The sequence below is a fragment of the Aythya marila genome, assembly GCF_965140915.1.
Source record: "Aythya marila genome assembly, chromosome: Z".
In the NCBI taxonomy this organism is placed as follows: domain Eukaryota; kingdom Metazoa; phylum Chordata; class Aves; order Anseriformes; family Anatidae; genus Aythya; species Aythya marila.
In genome coordinates, this window is record NC_139080.1 from 47,899,404 (window position 1) to 47,922,229 (window position 22,826).

General features: G+C 37.9%; 1 protein-coding gene across 3 annotated transcripts in view; it reads left to right on the forward strand.

The window, feature by feature from the left end:
• SPIN1 (spindlin 1) overlaps nucleotides 1-11,586 on the forward strand; it is a 56,789-nt gene extending 45,203 nt beyond the window's left edge. For all 3 annotated transcript variants that reach the window (XM_082783804.1, XM_082783802.1, XM_082783803.1), the window contains exons 4-6: nucleotides 3,816-4,069; nucleotides 5,036-5,269; nucleotides 7,743-11,586. In XM_082783804.1, coding sequence (XP_082639930.1) covers nucleotides 3,816-4,069; nucleotides 5,036-5,269; nucleotides 7,743-7,942 — 688 coding nt within the window. In that variant the 3' untranslated portion in view covers nucleotides 7,943-11,586. The remainder of the gene's footprint in view (nucleotides 1-3,815; nucleotides 4,070-5,035; nucleotides 5,270-7,742) is intronic.
• Nucleotides 11,587-22,826: the final 11,240 nt, after the last annotated feature.

Here is a 22,826-nt window from a genome sequence, read left to right on the forward strand (position 1 = left end):
AGTAATGCATGCTTTGTTGTTGATTTAGTTAAGGTGACTTTTACATTCCTCACTTAAAGAATAAGGAACAAGCCTACTGGCACTTGAATGCCTGGGGGGGTGGGGGGGGGGGGGCAGGGCAGATTTTAACAGGCTTCTGAAGGTTTGTGGCAGAAGGAGGAGCTGAGAGCATGGAAGAGGGCGTGATTCTGTAATCAAAGAAGTGATAAAATGAGCAGCACAGGATAGTCTTCTGAACTCTTATGTGGTAGTTAATTGCTGAGCCGTCTGGGAAGGGTTCCCATGGCTATAGGTCAGTTACAAAAGGACAGTTCTTCCAAATGCTCTGTCAGTGGGTAGTGATGATCTCTGAATGTGAAGCTGATGTCATTGGTGTCAGATCAGTCAGTAGTGTCTCAGATCTTTCTTTCCACCTTCTTTGCGTAAGGAAAGAGTACTAGAGTACATATAAAAACAGTCCTTTATTCATATGCTGCCCAGATGTTGTGTAGTTGACAATTCAAGGACCTCAGTGCACAGGTTGTACCTACTGTTTAATTAGCGATGAGCCTAGCCTTTTGAATTTCTGAGCCCACTTTAACTTGCATTCATGGCTCCTGCAGCATCATAAGATGAATTTTGCAACTGAATTACGGCTTTTGAAGGAGAATGGAAAATACCTTAAGGCTTCTGCCTCGATTGATGTGCCTCATAGTCTTAATATTGTGAAAAGTAAATAACAATTCTTGCCATTCTGCTTTTGCTGGTTGTCTGTAGTAAGGTCACAATTGTAGTAAGTCTGTGTCCTATTTTTAATAACTTTTCTACTTTACACCATGAAAGACTGAAATTTTACTGACTGTTTTTACTGTGCTGCTCCAACACTATTTTAGCATTTTCTTCCCAGATTTTTTTTTTCAGTTGTGCCTTTTTTGCAAACTCTGAGTTATGGCTTTCTTTCATCCTTTGCTGTTTTTTTTCCTTAGTTCTACCCTGTGGTGTTTCTCTGAGATGAACATCAACACAAAAATAATTAAAATAAAATACCTAAATGGACAACTTTAGATTAGTGGGAATCGCCATGCTCCTTTTATAAATGCCCATTTGTCTTCTAAGTACAACCATAAGGCAATGATTTTCTGCTACCAGTCCTAAGTAATTTTGCACTACATTGGTTTCTTGGTGGCAGCTGCCAAATAAGTCTGTATAAGGACCATCTAAACACAGCTTCAAAACCTATGAAGGTTTCTTTCTACCTGTGTAGTCTCTAGCAAGTTTATGAATTATCTGGTTTTGATAATGAAACCTTTTCACATAACTAGGTTTTGTTTACCAGCATAATGCCTTCAAGATAAGGAAGAGGATCTGAAACCCTTGGGGACTGAAGGGCCATTTACGATGAGGACATATCTGATGTGTCAAGAGCTGTTTCCAGGACTTGCTGTTTTCTGGTTTCACATATCTAGGAAAACTTACATCAAACTTTGAGGAAATCTTTGTGGTATTTTTAAGGATAATTTTAATAAAATTGAAGTAAAACATTTTGGGTCTTCCAGGTATATCATCTCAGAAGGTTATGTACATTTGTATTAGTTGGTGTATCAGCAAGACAGTGTACGCTTGAGGAGATTTGGATTGACTACTGTTGTCTTGTATGAAAATACATTGGTAGCTTTTACCTATTGTCTTTTAGGAAGCTATACTCTCTTACCACATATTCAGATGCAAGAAAAAGTAGATTTTCCTTGTCAATTTACTTGTTTAAAGATCTCTTTTTTTTTTTTTTTTTTTTTTTCACTAAAAACCACTGCAAATGAAAAAGAATGGCTGTTCAGTAAGTAGGACAGCCCTCAAAAACAACTTGAACTGCAGGTATACCTGGATTGCTTGACTGGCAATTGTGCACCTCATGCTTTTTGCTCTGTGAGGCATTTTAAAAGGTAGTTACCAGTCTGAACTCTCTTCTGTAGCGTTTTTCCATCATATTCTTTAAAATGTCTGTGAAGCTTCTCATTTGTTACAGTTTAAACATTAAAGTGGGTTACGCTTTACAGTCAGAAAGTAAAATCAACTGTGAGGTCAAAAATTAAACTGTGTATTTTACCCTTTTCAACAATCAGGTAATTGGCAACATAGACAAACTGTCAAAAACTGTGACATTATTATGTCAGTGTTCAATGAGCTGTTTTACCTTTAGTTTGCTTTATTCTGTCTCAAAATAGAAGGCTGATTCATTAGAACTAAGTAAATTAGTTGCATGTAAAACAAACTCATTTCAATGACAAGAACTAGTTCCTTCATTTGGTCATTCATAGTAAAGCATGACTGACACTAAAAAAAAAAAAGTAAGAACAAGAATTTGAAAATGTGTTCTATTTTCTGCATAAAAATTATAACCAGTTTCATGGGAAGGTATCAGTTAACTGGCAGAGTTTATAATTTGTGCTCTCAAAGTTAGGAGTACAAACACAACATGGTTATCCTGAAAAAGTCCAATTGTCACAATGGGGCATTTTGACAAATACTATGGAACTTACTGCTAAGAAATTCATCTGGAGGTGGGACAAGCTGATGAAAAAATGATACATCTTATTTTTGATAAAGTTTGATTTCTATGTATTTCTATGTATTTGATGTATGATTTCTATATGTTCGTATGCATAGAAATATTTATATCATACAGTTATATATCATTACTCTAAGAGTGAGATTTCACTGTTATGACTGTTTCTGGTCGTTTTTGGATTCATATCATACATGTGAGCTTTCGTCATTTCTAGAGACTTATCTATGGTTAGTGTCTCTAATCTAGGCAACAATACTTTTTTATTTTCGCAATTGGTATTCATTCTTTCCATGTTGCTTTTAAGAATGCTGGTGGTGTGCATATTTGACTGTCATTTAAATGAAATATTGTACTAGTAGTAACTAATCCAAAAACTTGTTTTAGAACTAGTTGACATTCACAATAATTTTGATCAGGCAACCCTCTAAGTAATCATTTTAGGAATTAATGTCCGTATTGTAACATGCTAAAATAGAAATAATATTTTTTTATCACCTGTATGCTGTTAAAATGTTCAGATGCTTCTTTATTTGTTTTTAAAACTGTCAATTAATGTTTTTAATAACTGCATAATAAAGCTTTGTATAAAGCTTTCTGTGGTTTGAAATTTCAAGCCAGCTTACATGCCCACTGATTAGAACAAGTGATACTCAACAGAAATTGCCATGCAAATTCCATGAAAATACAAAGGAAAAACAGAAAAATACATTGAATCATTCTACTATGTTAAAGAGTATCACATCTATTGCTATTACTGTTGCACATCATTTTTCTTGTTTTGCAATAAAAAGGAATGCTAGAGGAATGTTGTTTCTGACATGTCTTGAAGTTAAAAATATATGTAAGTGTAAAAGGAACCTAAATTGAAACCACAAGTAACAGGAGGAAAAAAAAAGCCATGGAAGAATTTTAGTCAACCACCAGTTATATCCACCAATTTCTTCCCCCAGGATAAGGGAATACTATTGTACAGAGAAAGCAACGAGGTAGTAAAGTTGTAATACTGTCAGGTAACTTTGTGCTTTGAGACCTGTTCAGGTGAGTTTTACATTCAGTGTTGCAACTTAGTTCTTAAGCAAACTAGTTTTAGAAAGGACACTTACGAAACTGACCTTCTGAAGCATGTCAAAAGTGTTCCACTACTTCCTTTTTTTTTTTTCCCAATAGTATGATATGCTTTATATCTCCTTAAAACAAAGTATACACTTGTTGTCTGGAATAGAATTTTGGATATGTACTTGTTTAATATTATGTTTGTATCTGTGTACAGAAAGCATAGAAACAATGTGGGACCAAGCAAACCTATTTCTCAGCCACGAAGAAACATTGTAGGCTGCAGAATACAGCATGGATGGAAAGAAGGGAGTGGACCTGTAACACAATGGAAGGGCACAGTTCTCGATCAAGTTCCTGTAAATCCCTCTCTTTATCTTATAAAGTATGATGGATTTGATTGTGTGTATGGACTAGAACTGCACAAGGATGAAAGAGTTTCAGCACTTGAAGTCCTTCCAGACAGAGTTGGTAAGCGTTGGTTTTTTTCCTAGATACATACAAACGGACGTTTACTATTAAATGTTCTCTACTAATCTTTCACGACATCTCCAAGATAACATCTGACTATTTAAATTACATTAGTCAAATGCATTTTTGTCACATGGGAGGTAATCTAAATGTTCTATTTAAATTTTCTTGATTTCACAAAGATTTGATGATACCAGTGAGTACAGTGGTATCTCTTGTCTTTAAATAGTGTGCAGTATATTCTGCAGTTTTTGTTTAGGGTTTTACACTTTGAGTTTATGAAAAGTTAGCTTTGGTATTTCTGTTAAAAATTTGAAATGTAAGACATTTTGGTTATATTGTCTGCTCTGTGTGTCTGATATTTTTTCTCATGTACTTCTTCCGCTAAGTATTTCTAATAACAGGAGGAAATGCTTTCAGAGTAAAATAACTTGATTAATAACGTTACTTAATAAATGTCACAGTTAGTACTGGATTATTAAACTGCAAGTTTTTTCAAACAAAAACAAAAGAGTTCAGTATTTAACCTAGTTAATTCCTAACCCACGAAAGGACTAAGCTGATATTTCTTAGGACTGCAGACCAATCAGAAGTTGTCTTTAGAGTGGTGTTAGAGGAGAACCAGTCCAAAAACTTCCATTAAAAACTTCATAGAACTGTTTGGTCTTCCGTACTCTTCTTGGCTGGCTGCCCTTCTCCCTGTCGAGTACCTAGTTAAAATGCAAAAAGTCTTCATTGCTGTATCCTCAGTTGTTCTTCCTTTACCTTTTTTTGTAATTACTTCTTCTTGGGCAATACAATGTTTTTATTATTTTAATAACTCCATTTTTCTGCTTTTCTTCAATAGTAAACTCTCTGGAATGGACAGCATTTTTTATATACGAATTAAATAACTTCCAATCAAACTTGTTCGTGAATCGTGAAAAATTGTTTTATGAATGTACTTATGAAATGCTGTCATTTCAGCTTCATCTCGGATTAGTGATGCCCACCTGGCAGACACAATGATTGGCAAAGCTGTTGAACATATGTTTGAGACAGAGGATGGCTCAAAAGATGAATGGAGGGGGATGGTTTTGGCTCGAGCTCCTATTATGAACACGTGGTTTTATATTACCTATGAGAAAGATCCTGTCTTGTACATGTACCAACTTTTAGATGATTATAAAGAAGGTGACCTTCGCATTATGCCTGATTCCAGTAAGTAGGCCAGTTACACCTTTTCTATTAGAAAGTGACACCTTTTTATATTATTGTTTGGCTATGATTTATTTACGGACATGAGAGTTTGTTTTTGGACACGATCTTGTTTGTTCATCCCTTTTTTTAAATGAAGTATAATATGAGAGCTAACCAAGATAACAGTGTAACCAAGATCACCTGTGTTAGCTGTTGACACATTTTACTTTAATCAGCAGACGTAGTAGCAAAAGAAAGCCATTTTCCATATTTATTCCTAATTCTGCTGAAAATATGTACTCTGGATTTTTTAATAGAAACGGGCAAGCAAGAAGTTTTTCACTATTGTGTATAGTGAGAAGTATCACAGATCATAGAAATGGCTCTTGATTTGCATTTCTGAACTAGTTCTTATAGGAATAATATTTTGGGGCCTGTTAGTATATCCAGATTACTTTAGTTGTGATAGGTGTCTTCAGTGAGGGAAAACTTTCAGTAAAGGAAGAAGCACTAATCTTTTGAAAACTTGTTTTGTCTAACACATTGCAATACCCAAGCAAGAAAAATAGTTCAGTACATGAGAGGGATATTTTTTCCTTGTATTTTGAAGTGAAAATTTTTATTTTGTTTTTCCTAGTTATGTAGAAGAATTTTCACAGAATGAATATTGTTCAAAGCATTTGGATAGCCAAGTATAAAAAAGAGAAGAGATTTATTTCTCCCATGTACCTAAAACACTTCCCTGACAAATGATTTGGGTTTCAAAGTGAATTAATAATTGGGTAACTAGTGGAAGGCTATATAGTGCTCTATGGAAGTATTAGGTAAAACTGATTTGGTGAATCCTTCAGATGTACATACTACTGATAACATGCAGTCTGCTGACTAAATAGACAAGTGCAATTTATTTGTTTCTCGTCAATAGTAATCGTTTATTTAGATGTTGTTCCCTAACCCTAACAAAAGCAATATATCTGCCACTTGTAAAAGCGTAAGCCACATACATTAATGAAAAAAGTGACCTTCCTATTCCTAAATAAATAAGGCAAGCACCTGTCTACTGCTTGACTCTCTTTCCAAAACCTTTCAAATATATGCTACCTTCTGTGAATCTGAATGTTTTCCAGATAGATTGATTTGTGTCCTTACATCAATGATTGGATATTATGGGTAGTATTTTTCAAATCAGATTTTAATCTACCTGGAAGTACTTATGTTAGTTTGGTAGAACTTTCCATAGTACTGTAACTAAAACTTCCAGGGCATTTTTTTCCCCTTTTCCCCTTCAGCATCACTTTTTTTTTTTTTTTTTTAGGGAAAAATGCATTTCTGGATATTACACTAAAACTTGATCAACATTACATAATTCCTTCTAAATTAAAATGTGTTAAGCTTGAACTTAGGCTAACAAAGACTCTTTACATAAAGCTGATATTAAGAGGATGATAACTATGTACGATGATGCATTTATGGAAAATCTGAAATAAAAATTTGCAGAGAAACTTCATAAGTTTGGGGAAGAATCTAAGTGTAACTACGTCAAGCCAATCCATTCGCTCATTTGGGAGTTCTTTCACAACTCACAGAATTGAAAAGAGAACGGATAAAATCTGTAAAGGGTTCTCAACTCAAGCACGAACAAAGTATTTTAGAGGCTTAGGATTTCCAGAATAAAAGCCACAGCAGGTTGGACCATTACTAAGAAAATTCCTCACTGGAATACAAAACACAATTTGAGCTAAGTGTATTCTAAGTGTATTCAAAAAAAGAGACAAACTGAGAAATAAATGTATGTTTTGATGTGGTTAGCTTCCGATTCTCAAGTATGGTGCTTTTACTGCTGATCACATTTGTTCTGTAATTGCCTTGTAACCAACCCCCATTGGCATATTATAACTCATGCCTTTTTGCATCCACATTTGGCATAGGCATTGCTGAAAATACAAGGATATTTCTGGGAAGGTTTTGCTAGACAAGCAAATAATATGGTTACACTTTACTAGTGACATCTATTCCAGCATGGGATCAAAAGCCCTTTTTAATAAGGTTACATTTACTAGACATCTTAGAGGTTTTTTTGTTGAAAGGGCATGCATACATTCAAATTTTGAATAACGTGTATAGGGAGAAGGGAGGTTTAGTGTGGCAGCTAATGAGGTAGATACAGTGTCACCTTCTGCTGGTGGCTTAAATTCAGTTATAGAAAATTTCTGTGGATAACTTCTGTTTAAATCTTCATGTTGATAGATTTACCCCTTTAACGAAAGTGCTGTTTTTGACTTCATAAAATTGAAAGGGGGGTTGGGGTGACCACTATGGTTTCCAGAAGTGTAACAGTTACTAAGTACTTGTCTGAACAAAGCTTACTTTCAGTGTACTCTGTATTTAAGCCTTCTGATTTTTTTCCTTACCCATTTTGCAGAAGATTCTGCAATTGTTTTGCATACTGAAATACCATCAATCCCTGCCAACTTACACTATTTTTGTGTTACAGATGATTCACCTCCTGCAGAACGGGAACCAGGTGAAGTTGTGGACAGCCTGGTAGGCAAACAAGTGGAATATGCCAAAGAAGATGGCTCAAAAAGGACTGGCATGGTCATTCATCAAGTTGAAGCCAAACCATCAGTCTATTTCATCAAGTTTGATGATGATTTCCATATTTATGTCTACGATTTGGTGAAGACATCCTAGACATCATTGTGAACTTTTGCCAAATTTGTGGAACTATTAAATGTAAAATTTGTAGACACAAAGACTTGACTGCTTTCCAGTTTAATGAAAGCTTAAATGTCCCTGCGAACCCACAATCTCTGCCAGCAAAACTGTTTTGTTCTGAGTAATACAAAAAAAAATGTATGTGAACGTGACACATTTTGTGTAAGAGAACTCCTTTTCTTGAAGGAAGTCAATATATCTGGGCAGGAGGGAGTTAAAAGCAAAGAACAGCTGCAAATTCAAGCTGTGTAAAGTTGATCTAGTATTGTAATCATTAATCTAAATTTTTTTCATAGATTTTAACTTTCTTCAACCTTGCACTCACCTGTTCAACTGCCACATGCAAGTGTAGTTTGATATTTTGATATGCCTTCTTTTGTAATATTAAATTTAATTTCTTGGCTTCTGGCAGTCCTTGTTTTCAGGGTTGGGACAGAGTTGACTTTTCAGAAGGGTTTTAACAGTTTGTGCAGAGTTAAGGAGTGCCTAACCCAAGTAACACCAATCTGCTGTGTTTCTACACTTTATTTCAAATTCAGCTTTATAAGAATTGCAGTACGTGGAAATACTTGTGCATTTTCAGTAGTCACAGGGCAGTAGGATATCAAATGTTTGACTTATGCACCTTTCAGTGAAAAGGCTTTAAACTATAAAAGTATATTTAATCTGTATAACCAGTTAATTAGAAAATGCAGGTTAATGGCCCATATTTACAAGTTGTAGGAACCAGTAAATACGTGCAACAAGGCTGCCTTCAATCCTAAATGTTGTATTTCTGTATTTGTTTGTTATATACACTTCTTAGCAAAACCCAAGTGCTTGGTGCCACAAGTTTAGCGGTATATATGCTACTTCGGAAGACTTTAGACTACGCATTGGCAATCAGTAGTCTCTCATTTAATATCAAAACCTAGCAACCTGAATGTTTGTGTGTGGACTTAGATGCCTAACAGTAGCTAATATTTTACACGGTAAATACAATCTCAAAGGGGGGAGGTGGGAGTAATTTTTTTTTTATTGAAGACAACTTTAGAGAAGGAGAGGCATTTGTTGCCTTCTGCTCAGTCTGTTGCATTCCTTTTTTGGTTGTTGTTTGATTGATTTCTTTTTGTTTGTTTGTGTATAACCATTTTGTTTTAAGAAGGCATCTTCCCAACTTACTCTTTTTCTGGCTTTCCCACATAAGGAGTGTCCGGACAAATCTACAGCTTAAACCTGTTGCCTTTTGTGGTGTACATTGTACTTGCTTTGAGGTATGCTGTTAACGTGAATTCTATGAACACTAGAGTTCTGCATGCCAGTGGTGTACTATCTAATGGAAGCTATAGGCAGTCTCAGTGGTTCAGTCATCTGCATTAGATTGTGGATGTAAATAGCAGCCCACAACAGCAAAATCCTTTCACGGTTTTAATCTTGCAAGATAGTTGTAAATGAAGATTAAGGTTTTTTTTGTGTGTGTGTGCTTTTTTTGTTTGTTTGTTTTTTGTTTTTGTTTTGTTTCTTTTGTTTAAGTGTGGCAGCTTTTGAAAGTATCAGAATGGTAACAATGATCAGCACAGCAACAAAATTGTCATGTTACATTAAGGCAGAGCTCTGCAAGTTTCAAAGAACTGCTTCACAGAAATGCAGTTTGTGAAGACGGTCAGCACTGCTGATGGAAGGAACAAATACACTGATATCCACCCTTACGCCATTAGTGGAAGGATGCAGGAGAGGTGCTGTTAATCAGAGAACAGAGGTCTGTATGACCTCAACTGTGGGTATTCTTGATACCGAAGACTCAGTGGTTTAAGCCCCTTTCTGTCCATTTTTTTGCCTATTTCATATTTTAGCCTTAAGGCTTGTGCCTCATTATGCTGTTGAATGGTAATTAATACTCACCATATAAATATGATACCTTAATTCTTTGTCCATTGCTACTATATTGCATTATGTCCAGTATTTCATCATGGGCAACCAAAGGCAGGCTATTGTATTTCAGTGAATAGCTTCTCAATGCAGTCCCTAATTCTAAGTACCCAAGTCGTAAATGTTCCTTGTGTTTTGAACAAAGTGAGCAGATTTGCAACACAGTGTTTTCATCCTGCAGATCTGTTATGTGTTTTCTATTGACTCTTAAGAGTCCTGCATGTAAATCTCAAAGCTGAGCCTGGCTCCATGAGCCCAAGTTGATATTTGTGGCACAAGAATGAGTGAGTGTATTGATTATACACAAGACACACAAATAACCTAGTACACTGAATTTGGGGCTATACATCTGAGGAATATGAGGTTTGGTTTGAAATGTCTGAGGTTTAGGTCTACTGGAACATTTTTAGCATTAGGCTTGCATTTGTGGGTTTTCTGCAAGCCACTTTAATACACCACATATTATGCCAATTAGAGTATAATCTATAAACTGTAAATTTTATGGTTGTTTTTAGATGTCCCCATTGTCTGTTGTATAGGTATTTCTTTTAATCTTTTTTTCCTCTTTCCTTTTCTTTTTTTTTTTTTTTTTGGTTTTGTTTTTGTTAGCTTAAACCACCTTTTTGAGGCTTGAGACTAATTCCACTCCCTGCCCATCTGCTCTGGGCTTTGTTTTAGGCTCATGTTTCAGATCTGCATGCAGTGCTTGCGTTACCCTGGTAACTAAATGTTGGTTCCTTGTTCTAGGGGTTCAACATTACTTTCCAAAATTACATAGGGCTTGTGATGGCACAGGCCATGGATCTTTGTATAAAAGTTATTGGCCTTTCACATTTACCTGCTGTAGTATTGTTGTATATTGTGTGTGTGCGTGTGCGTGATGTCAGGCTGCCATGTAAAACTTTTTAAAAGAAAAAAAAAAAGTTAAATGCAGACCATCCTTTTTTGCATGCTTAGAGGGTTAGAACGTTCAATGTAACAAACTAAAGTTGCATGTTAAAAATGTTTAGGTTTTGGTTTTGTTCTGTTTTTATTTTGTGTTCAGTTTTTTGTGAATTTGCTTATTGTGCTGTTTTAATGGTTGTTAGTAGGATTAAATGCACCGGTGAGACGAGCATAGTGCCAACGGAAGGTAATTTTCCAGTTGTATGTGTCATACAGCATTTGAAGGGACCACATAATCTGTTAAAGAATAAATAAGACCACAACTGATCAGTAAAACACTACATTTTTTATTTTTCTTTTGAGTGCCAAACCCTAAACTAGGTAGGAATAGACTCTGGGGAAACCCCTTTTTATTGCAACAGGTAGATGCCTTCATTAAATAAATCATTTAAAAACGGAGGCTTTATCTTCAGATAGAATTGATTAATTGCTTCTGGGGGATAGAATTACATTAAAAACAGTTTCTGGTTCCTTGAAAATGCTGTGCTTTTTGTATTTTACATCATTAGTGCAATTTGGATGGTTCTTGGTATGTGTATAGTTCAAAGGTCTTCGTGTTCACATTTTAAAATTAGGTAATGACTTCATCTTTAGAGCTTGGTTTCATTATTTTTATTTTATTTTGAACAATGTAGACAGTTCCCTGTTCTCTGCATTTAGAAGTATAAACACTTTAAATCTGTTACTTAATTCTGTAAGTAATTTTTATAATTATGATGTAACTCTATCCTTAAAACATTTAAAATAAACCCTTTATGTGCAACTTATGACTGTAAACTTTGTTCTCATGAGCAAAATGTAGTGATGTGATTTCAGATTGTGAAGAAGCAGTTTCTTCAGTTTTCTAATTAAAAAAGATTTATTATTTTAATGCTGAGCCATGTATGCTGGTATAATACCCTATGAAATAAGGTTGGTTGTAAAGCTAAATCTTTACTCTTTTTTTCCAAGTGAGTATAAACGCTGGTAAGATGGAATTTGACTATGGTGTAAAGCATACTGCTTAAATTGTATTTTACCAAACAGAAAAATTGCTGTTTGAGGGATTACACTATTCTGTGAGGGAGCATCTATTTCCAGAGCACACAAAAAGTATTTCAGTGGTGGTGAACAATAGAAGCATTTGGCAATGTTTAAGTGATACATTCGTTTGCTTCAAATTAATGTGCTTAATTCTTTTTCCATTAAAAAGTAGATCCAAATTAGAGGTGATGAGTCATGAATAGAAATAACATCACCATGCTTCAAGTTTTCTTAAGCCATGGAGGTTTTTCAGACTATCATGTGAAGATTTATTTCTTTTATGTTGGTAAATTACTAATGCAGGCTTTCAATATTGAAGAGATTTTCTTTATTCTGCCCTCTTCCTTCATAGCACGATGGAAAGTATTGTATAGATACCTTGAAATACATATTTTGGCACCAAGTTCATTAGATATATGCTGAAGATTATGCAACATACCAGTATGCAGTTGGGATGAATACCCAAGCTTCCTCGGTTCCCTTAGTTCAGTGTCCTGTTTATTGTATCGTGTTGCCTGAGAGACTGGTCCCTGTGCATATTGCGTATATCTGCCAATTAGGGAGAATCTAAGACTTGTGCTGAGCAAAAGCATCATCAAAAAGCGGATGTTAATCTGTGTGAGCTGCCTACGTTAAATTAAGGTTAAAAATAGATATACAAGCATTTTAACTAATGCCCAAACCTATTCTGTATTACAGCTGTTGAATCAACATCAGTTTTGTAGTAATTTTTATCTTTTCATAAAGGAAGTAATCATGAAAACAAAGACATTTTAGTTCTCTGTTACTGTAGTAATATAAAAGTGCCCCTGAAAGCTGGTTGCTTAGGAGGTCATTTACAAGCAGTTTAAACGTCTGTTTTGAAGACAGTAATGCCAGCAGACTTTTGAGCTGGGGGTGGGAATCCTAGCTGGAGCTACGTTCTGCTGTACTCCACTTCCGCATCTGCCAGGTTCCTCCTTGAATAGGCTATTTTCAGAAAGAAACGTTATTTTCATATTTGCTCAGTGAGATATTTACTTTGAAAACTAAAATATTTTTTTCAGTATTCATGCTGTATGCAGTTGATCCACTGATGACTTCAGCAGATTCCACTGCTTATAGGAAAGGATAAATTTTAGTAAGGGTATTTTGGAGGAGCTTGGGCTGATGGAATTTATGATAATGGAGGTCTCAAAGGAGAAGTAAGAACAGGGTTGAGAAAATGGTAGGTATGTTATTTCATCCTTAAGCACTGGATAATAAAGATTTTAACTTCTTGCATGCTTCTTAGATGCACTTCTTCCATCTGATTTGAGCAGGCTTCTTTTGTTTTTTAAGAATTTGCCACCCTGACTTGACATTTAAGAGTCTTGTTTCTAATAATAAAACTGTCACAGAATCACAGAATGGTTGGAAGAGACCTAAAAGACCTCATTCCACTGGCCCTGCCGTGGGCAGGGATACGTTCCACTAGACCAGGTTGCCCAGGGTTCCATGTCCCTGTACATCATTATCCAATGTATAGCATTGTATAGCAATGTATAGCTGCATTTAAATTATATCAGGCTGCTCTCTTTGCCAGAGAGAATTGTTTTCAGCGTGGAGTAGCAGCTTCCACAATGTCACATCTAAATTCCTGCATGGTTCATTGTGTATTTTTTTCCATTTATGTTGTATTCTAATATACTCTTCTGTAATTATCCTTGAAAAGTCACCACAACTTAAAGCACACTTGATGCTACTTTTAAGTGCAAATTAAGTTAAATTGATACTATTTCATGTAACTAGCTACTATGTTGAGAGGGGAGAGAGGTTTGTTTTATTGTTGTTGTGTTTTTTTCCCCTCCTCCCTTACACTGTTTATGTGGATGATGGCTTAGTGACGGGGTTTTTAGTCCTTTAAATATGAGGAAGGAAAAGTAATATCCTTTTGCCACACTGGAACCAGGTTTTGGTTTGCTGTTTTCAGTCTTGCTGCACTAACTAGTTGGACTAAACTGTAGCAGAACTGCGCTAACCATACGCATGATACATACCTTTGAGCTTGATTGTTGGATGACTTCTTAAACTATCTTCATGAAGACTTTGGTCTTCCACTGGAGTCATAGCCCTGGGAATACTGGTTGTTGTGCTTTCTGTAAAAGTTCTAAATAAATGGGTTTTAAAACACTGTTTAACTCCTAGACATTTTTAACTTACAAAAGCAGATGTCCATTGAACACTCGTGAATGTGATGAATTAGAAAACAAAACAACCTTTTAGGACCTCTGTAGCTAGGGGGGTAGCCTTGCTGAAAGGGACCTGGAGTCCTGGTGGGCAACCAGCTGAACATAAGTCAGCAGTGGGCTGCTGCAGCAATGAAGGGAAATTAGATCCTGCACTGCATGTGCAGGGCATACTACTAGCGGAATTAGGAGATTCATTCTACTTGACGCTTTTCAGGCCATACATGGAGTACCATGTCTAGTTCTGGTCCCCACCATTCGATGAAGTTGTGAACAGACTGGAAAGGGTCCAAAGCAGGGCCAGAAAGATGATCACAGAGGCTGGAGGGGCCTGCCCTGGAAAGTATGAAGGATTTGGGTCTTTCACCATGAAGTGGCGGGGGGAATGGGAGGGCATCTTAGAGCATTCCACTAATTAAAGGGTAGCTACAACTAGGATGGAGGCGCTCATGTCACAGTGAGCCACATGAAGAAGACAATGGGGCAATCTGGTACACACTGCATCAGGAGGGGTTTTATCATGATACAATTAACCACTGGAACATCCCCAGGGATGTGGTAGAATCCAGTCCCCATCACTACAGGTTTTCAAGATGCAGTTGGATGGTGCTAGACAATCTCATGCAGGCTCCCTTTCCCCATGAGAGGTAGGACCTGATGATCTTTGGTGGTCCTTTAGAACCCAGGCTTTTCCATGATTCTATGTTTCTTTTTAGCTTTAAGGGAAAAAGAAAAAATCAATAGTAGAAGCAATGCAAAAGAAACCTATAATATAAATCAGAGCCTGTGCTCAGAGGTGTAAAAAGGATAGCAACAGCACTATAAGAAACCATTCTTCCTAGTTTACCCCACACTTAATTTGTGAAAGGATGAAACTATATTTCGTTGTGAATCTCATGTTTTGTTCACTCATTCTTTTTCCTGCTTTCAAATAATATTTGTTCTGTCCGTCAAAGTTCTCTTCTAGTGCTGTTTACTGAGAAGCTGGCAGAAAGAAGGAATAAAATGAGAAATTAGAATTATGGGGCAGGGTTTCCGTTTGGTTTGTAGGTGTTTTTTTTTTTTTTGTTGTTGTTGTTGTTGTTGTTGTTGTTTTTTCAAAATCAAGGAAGTAAACCTAGCCTTATTGAGTCAGAGTATTTCTGACAGCAAGGAAGAAATATATTGAATCATAAACCAGAAATAAGAGCTCATTCCAAGAGAATAAAAATATAGCTAACCAAAAAGATGCTGAAAGTATATAATAAACAATGTTTTAAATGTTGCTGAAAAGAAAAAAGTTTAACTATTGCCTGGGATGGTCAATGTTCTCTAATGGGGTAAATCCAAATATAATTCAGCTGGTCTTTTATATTAAAAGTCTAGGAATGTACATGAGGAGAATATTCAAATCATTCTGGCTTCCACAGAATTAATTTAACATGGAGAAATTCTTGTATGTAAAACATAATCAAATTGCTTAGGCAAATGGCGTAAATTAACATCATATGTGCTCCTGATTCTGAATTTTTACAACTTAGCCAATAATATTCATATTACAAAAGTACATCTAGCTTAAATTACTGCTAATTATTGCTAACAACATACACTTGGACATAACCTGAAAGTGTGAAAATGAAAATCTAAATGGCTTGAGACTACAGTAGGTTGTAGAAGGTAAGGAAATACATGATTAGTATTAAAAATCTCACTTTTGAAAATGTGATGCATGCAGTCATCTCCCTCAAAACTATGTTTTGCCTTACTGCTTTGTGCTGAGATGCTCCTCTGTGAAGTAAAAACCTTCTTAGTATTCAACACAGGATGTAAATTGCAGAGATGAGTGATGCTGATGACTTTTTCTATTTGGGTCAAGAAAGGGCAAGGGAAAGTGCACCTTACTGCTGAAGAGAGATTTGAAGCCTGTAGATTCTGCCTTCTGATGTATCTCTGTTTTTCAACAAATTATCTGATTATATTGGTGGCAAGCACCTCAGAAATAACTAACACAATTTTGAGATTTTATTTTTTTATGTTTATGCTTGCATTAATCGTTAATTTGAAATGGCTGCATGGCGACGTAAAGGTGCAGAAATGTCTGCTAGAGAAAAGGGTGCTGTGGAGTGAAGAGATCACTGGGCCAACTGACTGAAATTCTGAACCACATGTTGGGATGGCAGTGAGACAGCAGGCTCCAGCAAGATACAACAGGAACTGAATCAGCTTTTTACTGGCTCTTTGCCATAGCTGTAAGGAGATAAATACCCAGTTCTGAAGCCATAATCCTTTAATTACTGGGCCAGATTAAGGCTGGTCCAGTCGCATGCTGTAGTGCTCTTTGCAAGATGGTTCACAAGAGAGAAGGAAGGCTCTGCCTCAGTGCTCTGAGCCACCATAGACTCCTCCTGTTCTAAAAATCTGTTATTTGTTTTTGAGGTCTAAGTGCATCTCACGGGAAGAGTTTGTGGCCAACCTGAGTTGTGGAACATGATGTGGTTTCACTGTGAACATTGAAGACTTTTTTGACTATTTTTGGTTTGACTATTTTTTGGGGGGATGAGGAAAAAACTAAACTACCTAACTGTACAGGCAACACATCTGACCTCCTAGCAGCAGCTAACTGACCCATAGAGCCTCCAGGTCCTTACATCCTAGGCCTGACCTTCTACCTCTTCACAGTGCCCCATTTCCAGTGACCAGTTCCTGTGGCTTGGCACCATCCTGTTTTCAGGATTAACAGCCTCCTGGACTGCATTGTGATTGCTAGCAAATGACTGAGTAATACCATAAAAGAGGTCTTCCTGGTCACAGCCAAAAGGCTGTCCGTGTGTGGTGGCCCACAGTGGAGCAGTCCGCTCATGAAGGACTGCAGCCCATGGCGCAGACCAAAGCTGCAGCAGCACCTGCAGGGCTGCAGCCTGTGGGAAGGACCCTATGCTGGAGGGGAGGAAGAGCATAAGGAGGAAGGAGCAGCAGAGACAAAAATTTATGAACCAATACCAATCACTATTCCCCATCCTGCCTATGCTGTTGAGAGGAGTATGAGGAAGAAGGAGGCTTAGGAGTGAGGCTGAGCCCTGGAGTGTGTATGGTGGGTGTGGGGGAAAGGGGTATTTTTTTGTCCGTGTTTGTTACACTGATATTCTACTTGTAATTGGCAATGAATTAGAATGATTTTCACTAAGTCAATCTGTTTTGCCCATGATAGTGATTGGAAGGTGACCTCCCTTTCTTTATCTCAACCATCAAGCTTTTCCATCTTATCTTCTTCCGCTGTTCTGTTGCGGAGTGATAGAGAGCTGATGAGGACATGGTGGCCAGCTGAGGTCAACCCACCTCAAGAGCATAAGAATTTATTCTATTCAACAACCTTATGCATGATGTTTTCTTTTGGCTAGCTAGGATAATTTTGTGTGTAGTTGAAAATGATGTAATTATATGAAACTCAAAGACGATGATAGAGAGACTAAACAGGTAACACCTGAGTCTTTGATGTCTTTCATTCACCCAAGTTGAAAGTTATTCCTGAGGTCTCAAATACTGTTGCTGCTTTCTAAACCCATATTAACTAGAAGAACAGACCTTCAATGTTACTTCCTAGTTTGTTTTTTTTTTAAGTGGCGTTTCCAACCTATGCCAATTATCTGGTGTTAATTATTTCTCAGTGAAAAAAAAAAAAAAAAAAAAAAAAGTGTTTTAATTGTCTTAGCTCTCAGTTTCTAATGGTTTTAAAATTAAAAGGCATAAGACTAAAGGCATGCAAATGTCACATTTTCTGTGTATGCCTGTACAAGAGGAAGTTCTTTGGGATTGTATAGTGGTTAGATAAAGCTTGTTCAATACAAATAACAGTGACTCTCAGCTTGAAAGTAACATTCCCTTTCTGCAATCAATAAAAGCAGAGATTCGCTTAAGAAAATAAGGATATATAGAGAAAACTATCTCTGTATGCATCCTCCTGAGACAAGTGATTGCAGTAGGGTCAATGTGCTTTGCTAAAGCTCCTATGAGGAGCTCCTACAAGCAGGTGTCAGCTACATTGGCAGCTTGATTTTTTTCAGAAGAGTATTCTAGATTTCATCCTCAAAATACTTGCATGGGGTTGGCTGTTTTTTGTTGTTGTTTTGTTTTGTTTTGTTTTTATTTTTTCCCAGGCCTTGGTCCTTTATTTGCTAATGAAGGAAGTTACAGAATGGGAAACTTGAACAGGGGGAATAAGAAAAAAAAAAAGTACTCAAATGCATGCTCTGTGTTTGTGTTCATTTTTTGTAGTATGTATCTGTCATGAACATAATAATCTAATAAAACAATAGATCGTTCTGAGTACTCTTTTAAGGATCAAGCTAAATATATATATATGCTGAAAGTATGCTATACATGATAAGCTTTTTATTAGTGTCACCTTCCCTTCTATAAATAAGAACAACACCATCATTGTATTCTTTAAAATAAAACTCTTTCAACTCATCAAACAATACTGTGAATGGTCACCTGAAATCCTTGCATTAATTAAATTATTCAAAGTCAGTCTCGATAGAGGCTGCTAACAAGGTTGACAGAAGTAGATGCTGGCCGTCCTTTCCATGACATAAGCACATTATTTGAGTTTTGCCAGAGGTTGTGTTTATATAGAGTGATGCCATTTACTTTTATATGCGCCTACCAAATTACTGAAACAAAGCAACGGAAGCAAAACACTGGAGTCCCTCATACTCAAGACTTTGTGAGAGCCAGGCTGCCTTTCTCCATCAAAGGCTCTGGAAACAAATAGGATTAGATGGTGGTTGCTAGCGTCATTAGAGGACTAAACTGGATTCTGCAGGAAGTCTCAAACTGCCCTGTATACCCAGAAAAGCACAAAAATACAGGATCTCATTAATGCTGGATGATTCCGACCCTAGAAGGGATGGACGAGTCAGAGGTCTCATCGCAAAGAGATATCTAATTACACTAAATAAAAAAGCAAAAGAATGAAGAGGGAAGTGTTTAATTTCAAATGAACATGAGCAGATTTTTATTTCAGTATTTTTCCGTTGCTGCAGGTACAAATGCTGTCATTTGTTGCCCTGCTGCTGCTGCTGTGTTACATCCCTCTGAGTTGCTTCCCCACTGAACCAGTTTGGAAGTCAGGTATGCTGCAGCACTGACTGGGACAGCCTAACGTTGTTTGGCAGGTTGATACACAGGATGAAGTTAGATACAAAGGATGCTTGAATCAGGATTTTCATACTGTGAGAAGAAATCAGTAAAACTTTGCTAAATTATCGATGCTCAGCTACGTTAGTTTTGAACCCAGGCACCTTTTGATGGCTGCAGTATGTCATTAGGCACATGACAGTTTGAATAACAGTAATAAGACAGGGGCTAATGGTTTTAAACTGAAAGAGAGTTGATTTAGATTAGATATTAAGACAAAATTATTTGCTAAGAGGGTGGTGAGGCACTGGAACAGGTTGCCCAGAGAAGCTGTAGATGCCCCATCCCTGGAGGTGTTCAGGGGCCAGGTAGGATGGGGCTTTGACTAACCTGGTCTGGTGGAAGGTGTCCCTGCACATGGCAGGGGGGTTGGAACTGGGTAGTCTTTAAGGTCCCTTCCAACCCAAAACATTCTGTGATTCTATAATCATACAAAATTGTAATCTAAAGAACCTGTATGCTATTGATTTGGTTAATTTTCCTACTTGAGAAGAAAAAATAGTAATTGTTTCTTCTTTCATTGTTGGAACACAGTGAGGTTGTATAGCGAAGAGTAGATCCAAGAATATTAACTAAGGAACATTCACAAAGTATTTATATTACTGCAATATATAATAATGGCCTGTGTATTCAGGTCTTCTGATCTCAGCTTAGAAAACAGTGTCAAATGTGTCAAATCTAAAGAGTGCTATGAATATCCTATAACTATTTTAGCTGACAGACTGTACCTGAAAAAAATGAATACTTTTGGCTCAGTATCTTTGTGCAGTGGTCTCTCGTCGCACAGGTCACTGGTCAATGTATTGGGTTGAGATCAAAAGGATTTTCTTCCTTCCCTTTTGGAAGACACTGTGTACACTGTGGAGAGTAATTTTAACTGTTTTCTCATCAATAACTCAATTACACTAACTCTCTTCTCTAAAGCTTATTACTGTGAAGTACATAAAGGACCTCCTCAATGTCCATGTTGTGTCTGTGAATTAAAAAATAACTACTTCATGTGGTTGCATCTATTCTTGTTATTTATGTAATTAATTAATCCACTGGCATTTTCCTTCAATCTATGCGTTCCTTCTGTTGGTGTCTCCTTAGTGGACTGCCTTTCTGACTAGCAGTTTAAACACAGTGGTATGCCCAAGGGCCAGTTTCTAATCTGGCTTTTCAGGGATTACATTTAATTTTGCCCAAATAAAGTTCACCTTGATCAGGTCTGTCACTTCTATTTTTAAATTGGGGTATTATTAAGTAGATGTGTTGTATATACTGTATGCTAACGATTAAAATGAATACAAGTCTAACAAGCTCAACAAGCTCTCACCCACGTAACACTGCCTTTTGGGTACACTTAATCAGTTCTTGCCTTACATCTTCACTCTGTGTGTACATGGCTTGTCCAGTTGTGTTACACAGGCACATGTTCCCTATGGACTGCTTAAGAATTATGAACCAACTGAAATTTAACAACTTTTCAGTATATACTAGTATATAATATTATATACTGCAAGCGATAACTGGACTTTTTAGAGACTACCTACTGGAAATGCTTATTGGATCAAACCCTTTACTACTTAGAACAGTGCCAGCTGTGGAAGAGGTAGATGATTTTTATCTCAGTTATTTTACCCTGGGACCTACCAGGAGGCTTCCTCTGGATGAGTATTGTTTACAACCTTTCTGATAGTGTCATCTCTGAGCTAAACACCAGTTCCCTTGAGAAAGGCTCACATGTTCCGAATAAAGAGCTCCATTATTATCAGGAGATGGAAACCAGGGAGTAAAATAATCACAATAGCTTTAGCACCTCTAATGAGAATAGTATTAAAAAAAAATTAGTAGCCAAAACAGGTTCTGTCCTGCTTGGGATGCATCACAAAGTGAAACTTGGTCCATGCTGGTATTACAGATCTGACTTTACAGTCAGATCACAGAATCATCTAGGTTGGAAGAGACCTCCAAGATCACCCAGTCCAACTTCTGACCTAACACTGACAAATCCTCCACTAAACCATATCCCTAAGCTCTACATCTAAACAACTTTTAAAGACCTCCAGCGATGGTGATGCAACCACTTCCCTGGGCAGTCCATTCCAATCTCTAACAACCCTTTCAGTAAAGTTCTTCCTACTATCCAACCTAAACCTCCCCTGGTGCAACTTTAGCCCTTTCCCCCTTGTCCAGTCACCAGACACATGGGAGAACAGACCAACCCCCACCTCGCTACAGCCTCCTTTAAGGTACCTGCAGAGAGCGATAAGGTCGCCCCTGAGCCTCCTCTTTTCCAGGATGAACAACCCCAGCTGCTCTTGTTTCTCCAGACCCCTCACCAGTTTCATTGCCCTTCTCTGGACTCACTCGAGCACCTTGATGTCCTTGTAGCAAGGGGCCCAAAACTGAACACAGTACTTGAGGTGCGGCCTCACCTGAGCCAAGTACAGGGGGACGATCCTTTCCCTAGCCCTGCTGGCCACACTGTTTCTGATACAAGCCAGGATGCTGTTGGCCTTCTTGGCCACCTGAGCACACTGCTGGCTCATATTCAGCCAACTATCAACCACTACTCCCAGGTCCGTCTCCACCTGGCAGCTTCTCAGCCACTCCTCTCCCAGCCTGTAGCTCTGCTTGGGGTTATTGCGCCCCAGGTGCAGGACCTGGCACTTGGCCTTGTTGAACTTCATGCAGTTGACCTCAGCCCATCGGTGCAGCCTATCCAGATCCTCCTGCAGAGCCTTCCTACCCTCAAGCAGATCAACACACGCACCTAGCTTGGTGTCATCTGCAAACTTACTGAGGGTGCATTCAATGCCCTCGTCCAGATCATCGATAAAGATATGAAAGAGGACCGGCCCCAGTACGAAGCCCTGGCGGATGCCACTAGTGACCGGCTACCAACTTGATTTGACTCCATTCACCACGACTCTTTGGGCCTAGCTACCCAGCCAGTTTTAACCCAACGAAGCATATGCCAGTCCAAGCCACGAGCAGCCAGTTTCTTGAGGAGAATGCTGTGGGAAACAGTGTAAAAGGCCTTACTGAAGTCAAGGTAGACCACATCCACAGCCGTTCCCTCATCCACCCAGCACGTCACTTTGTCATAGAAGGAGATCAGGTTCGTCAAGCAGGACCACCTGCCTTTCATAAACCCATGCTGACTGGGCCTGATCACCTGGTTGCCCTGTAAGTGCTGCGTGATGACACTCAAGATAATCTTCTCCATGAGCTTCCCTGGCACTGAGGTCAAACTGACAGGCCTATAGTTTCCTGGGTCAACCTTCCATCCCTTCTTGTAGATGGGCGTCACATTTGCTAGCTGCCAGTCAACTGGGACCTCTCCCAGCAGCCAGGACTGCCGATAACTCATGGAAAGCGGCTTGGCCAGCTCCTCTGCCACTTCTATCAGCACCCTTGTGTGGATCCCATCCAGCCCCATTGACTTGTGTACCTCCAAGTGCCATAGCAGGTCGCCAACCATTTCCTCATGGATAGTGAGGGCCACATTCTGCTCCCCATCCCCTTTCACCAGCTCAGGGTGCTGGGTATTCAGAGAACAACTGCTCTTGATGCTAAAGACTGAGGCAAAGAAGGCATTAAGCACCTCAGCCTTT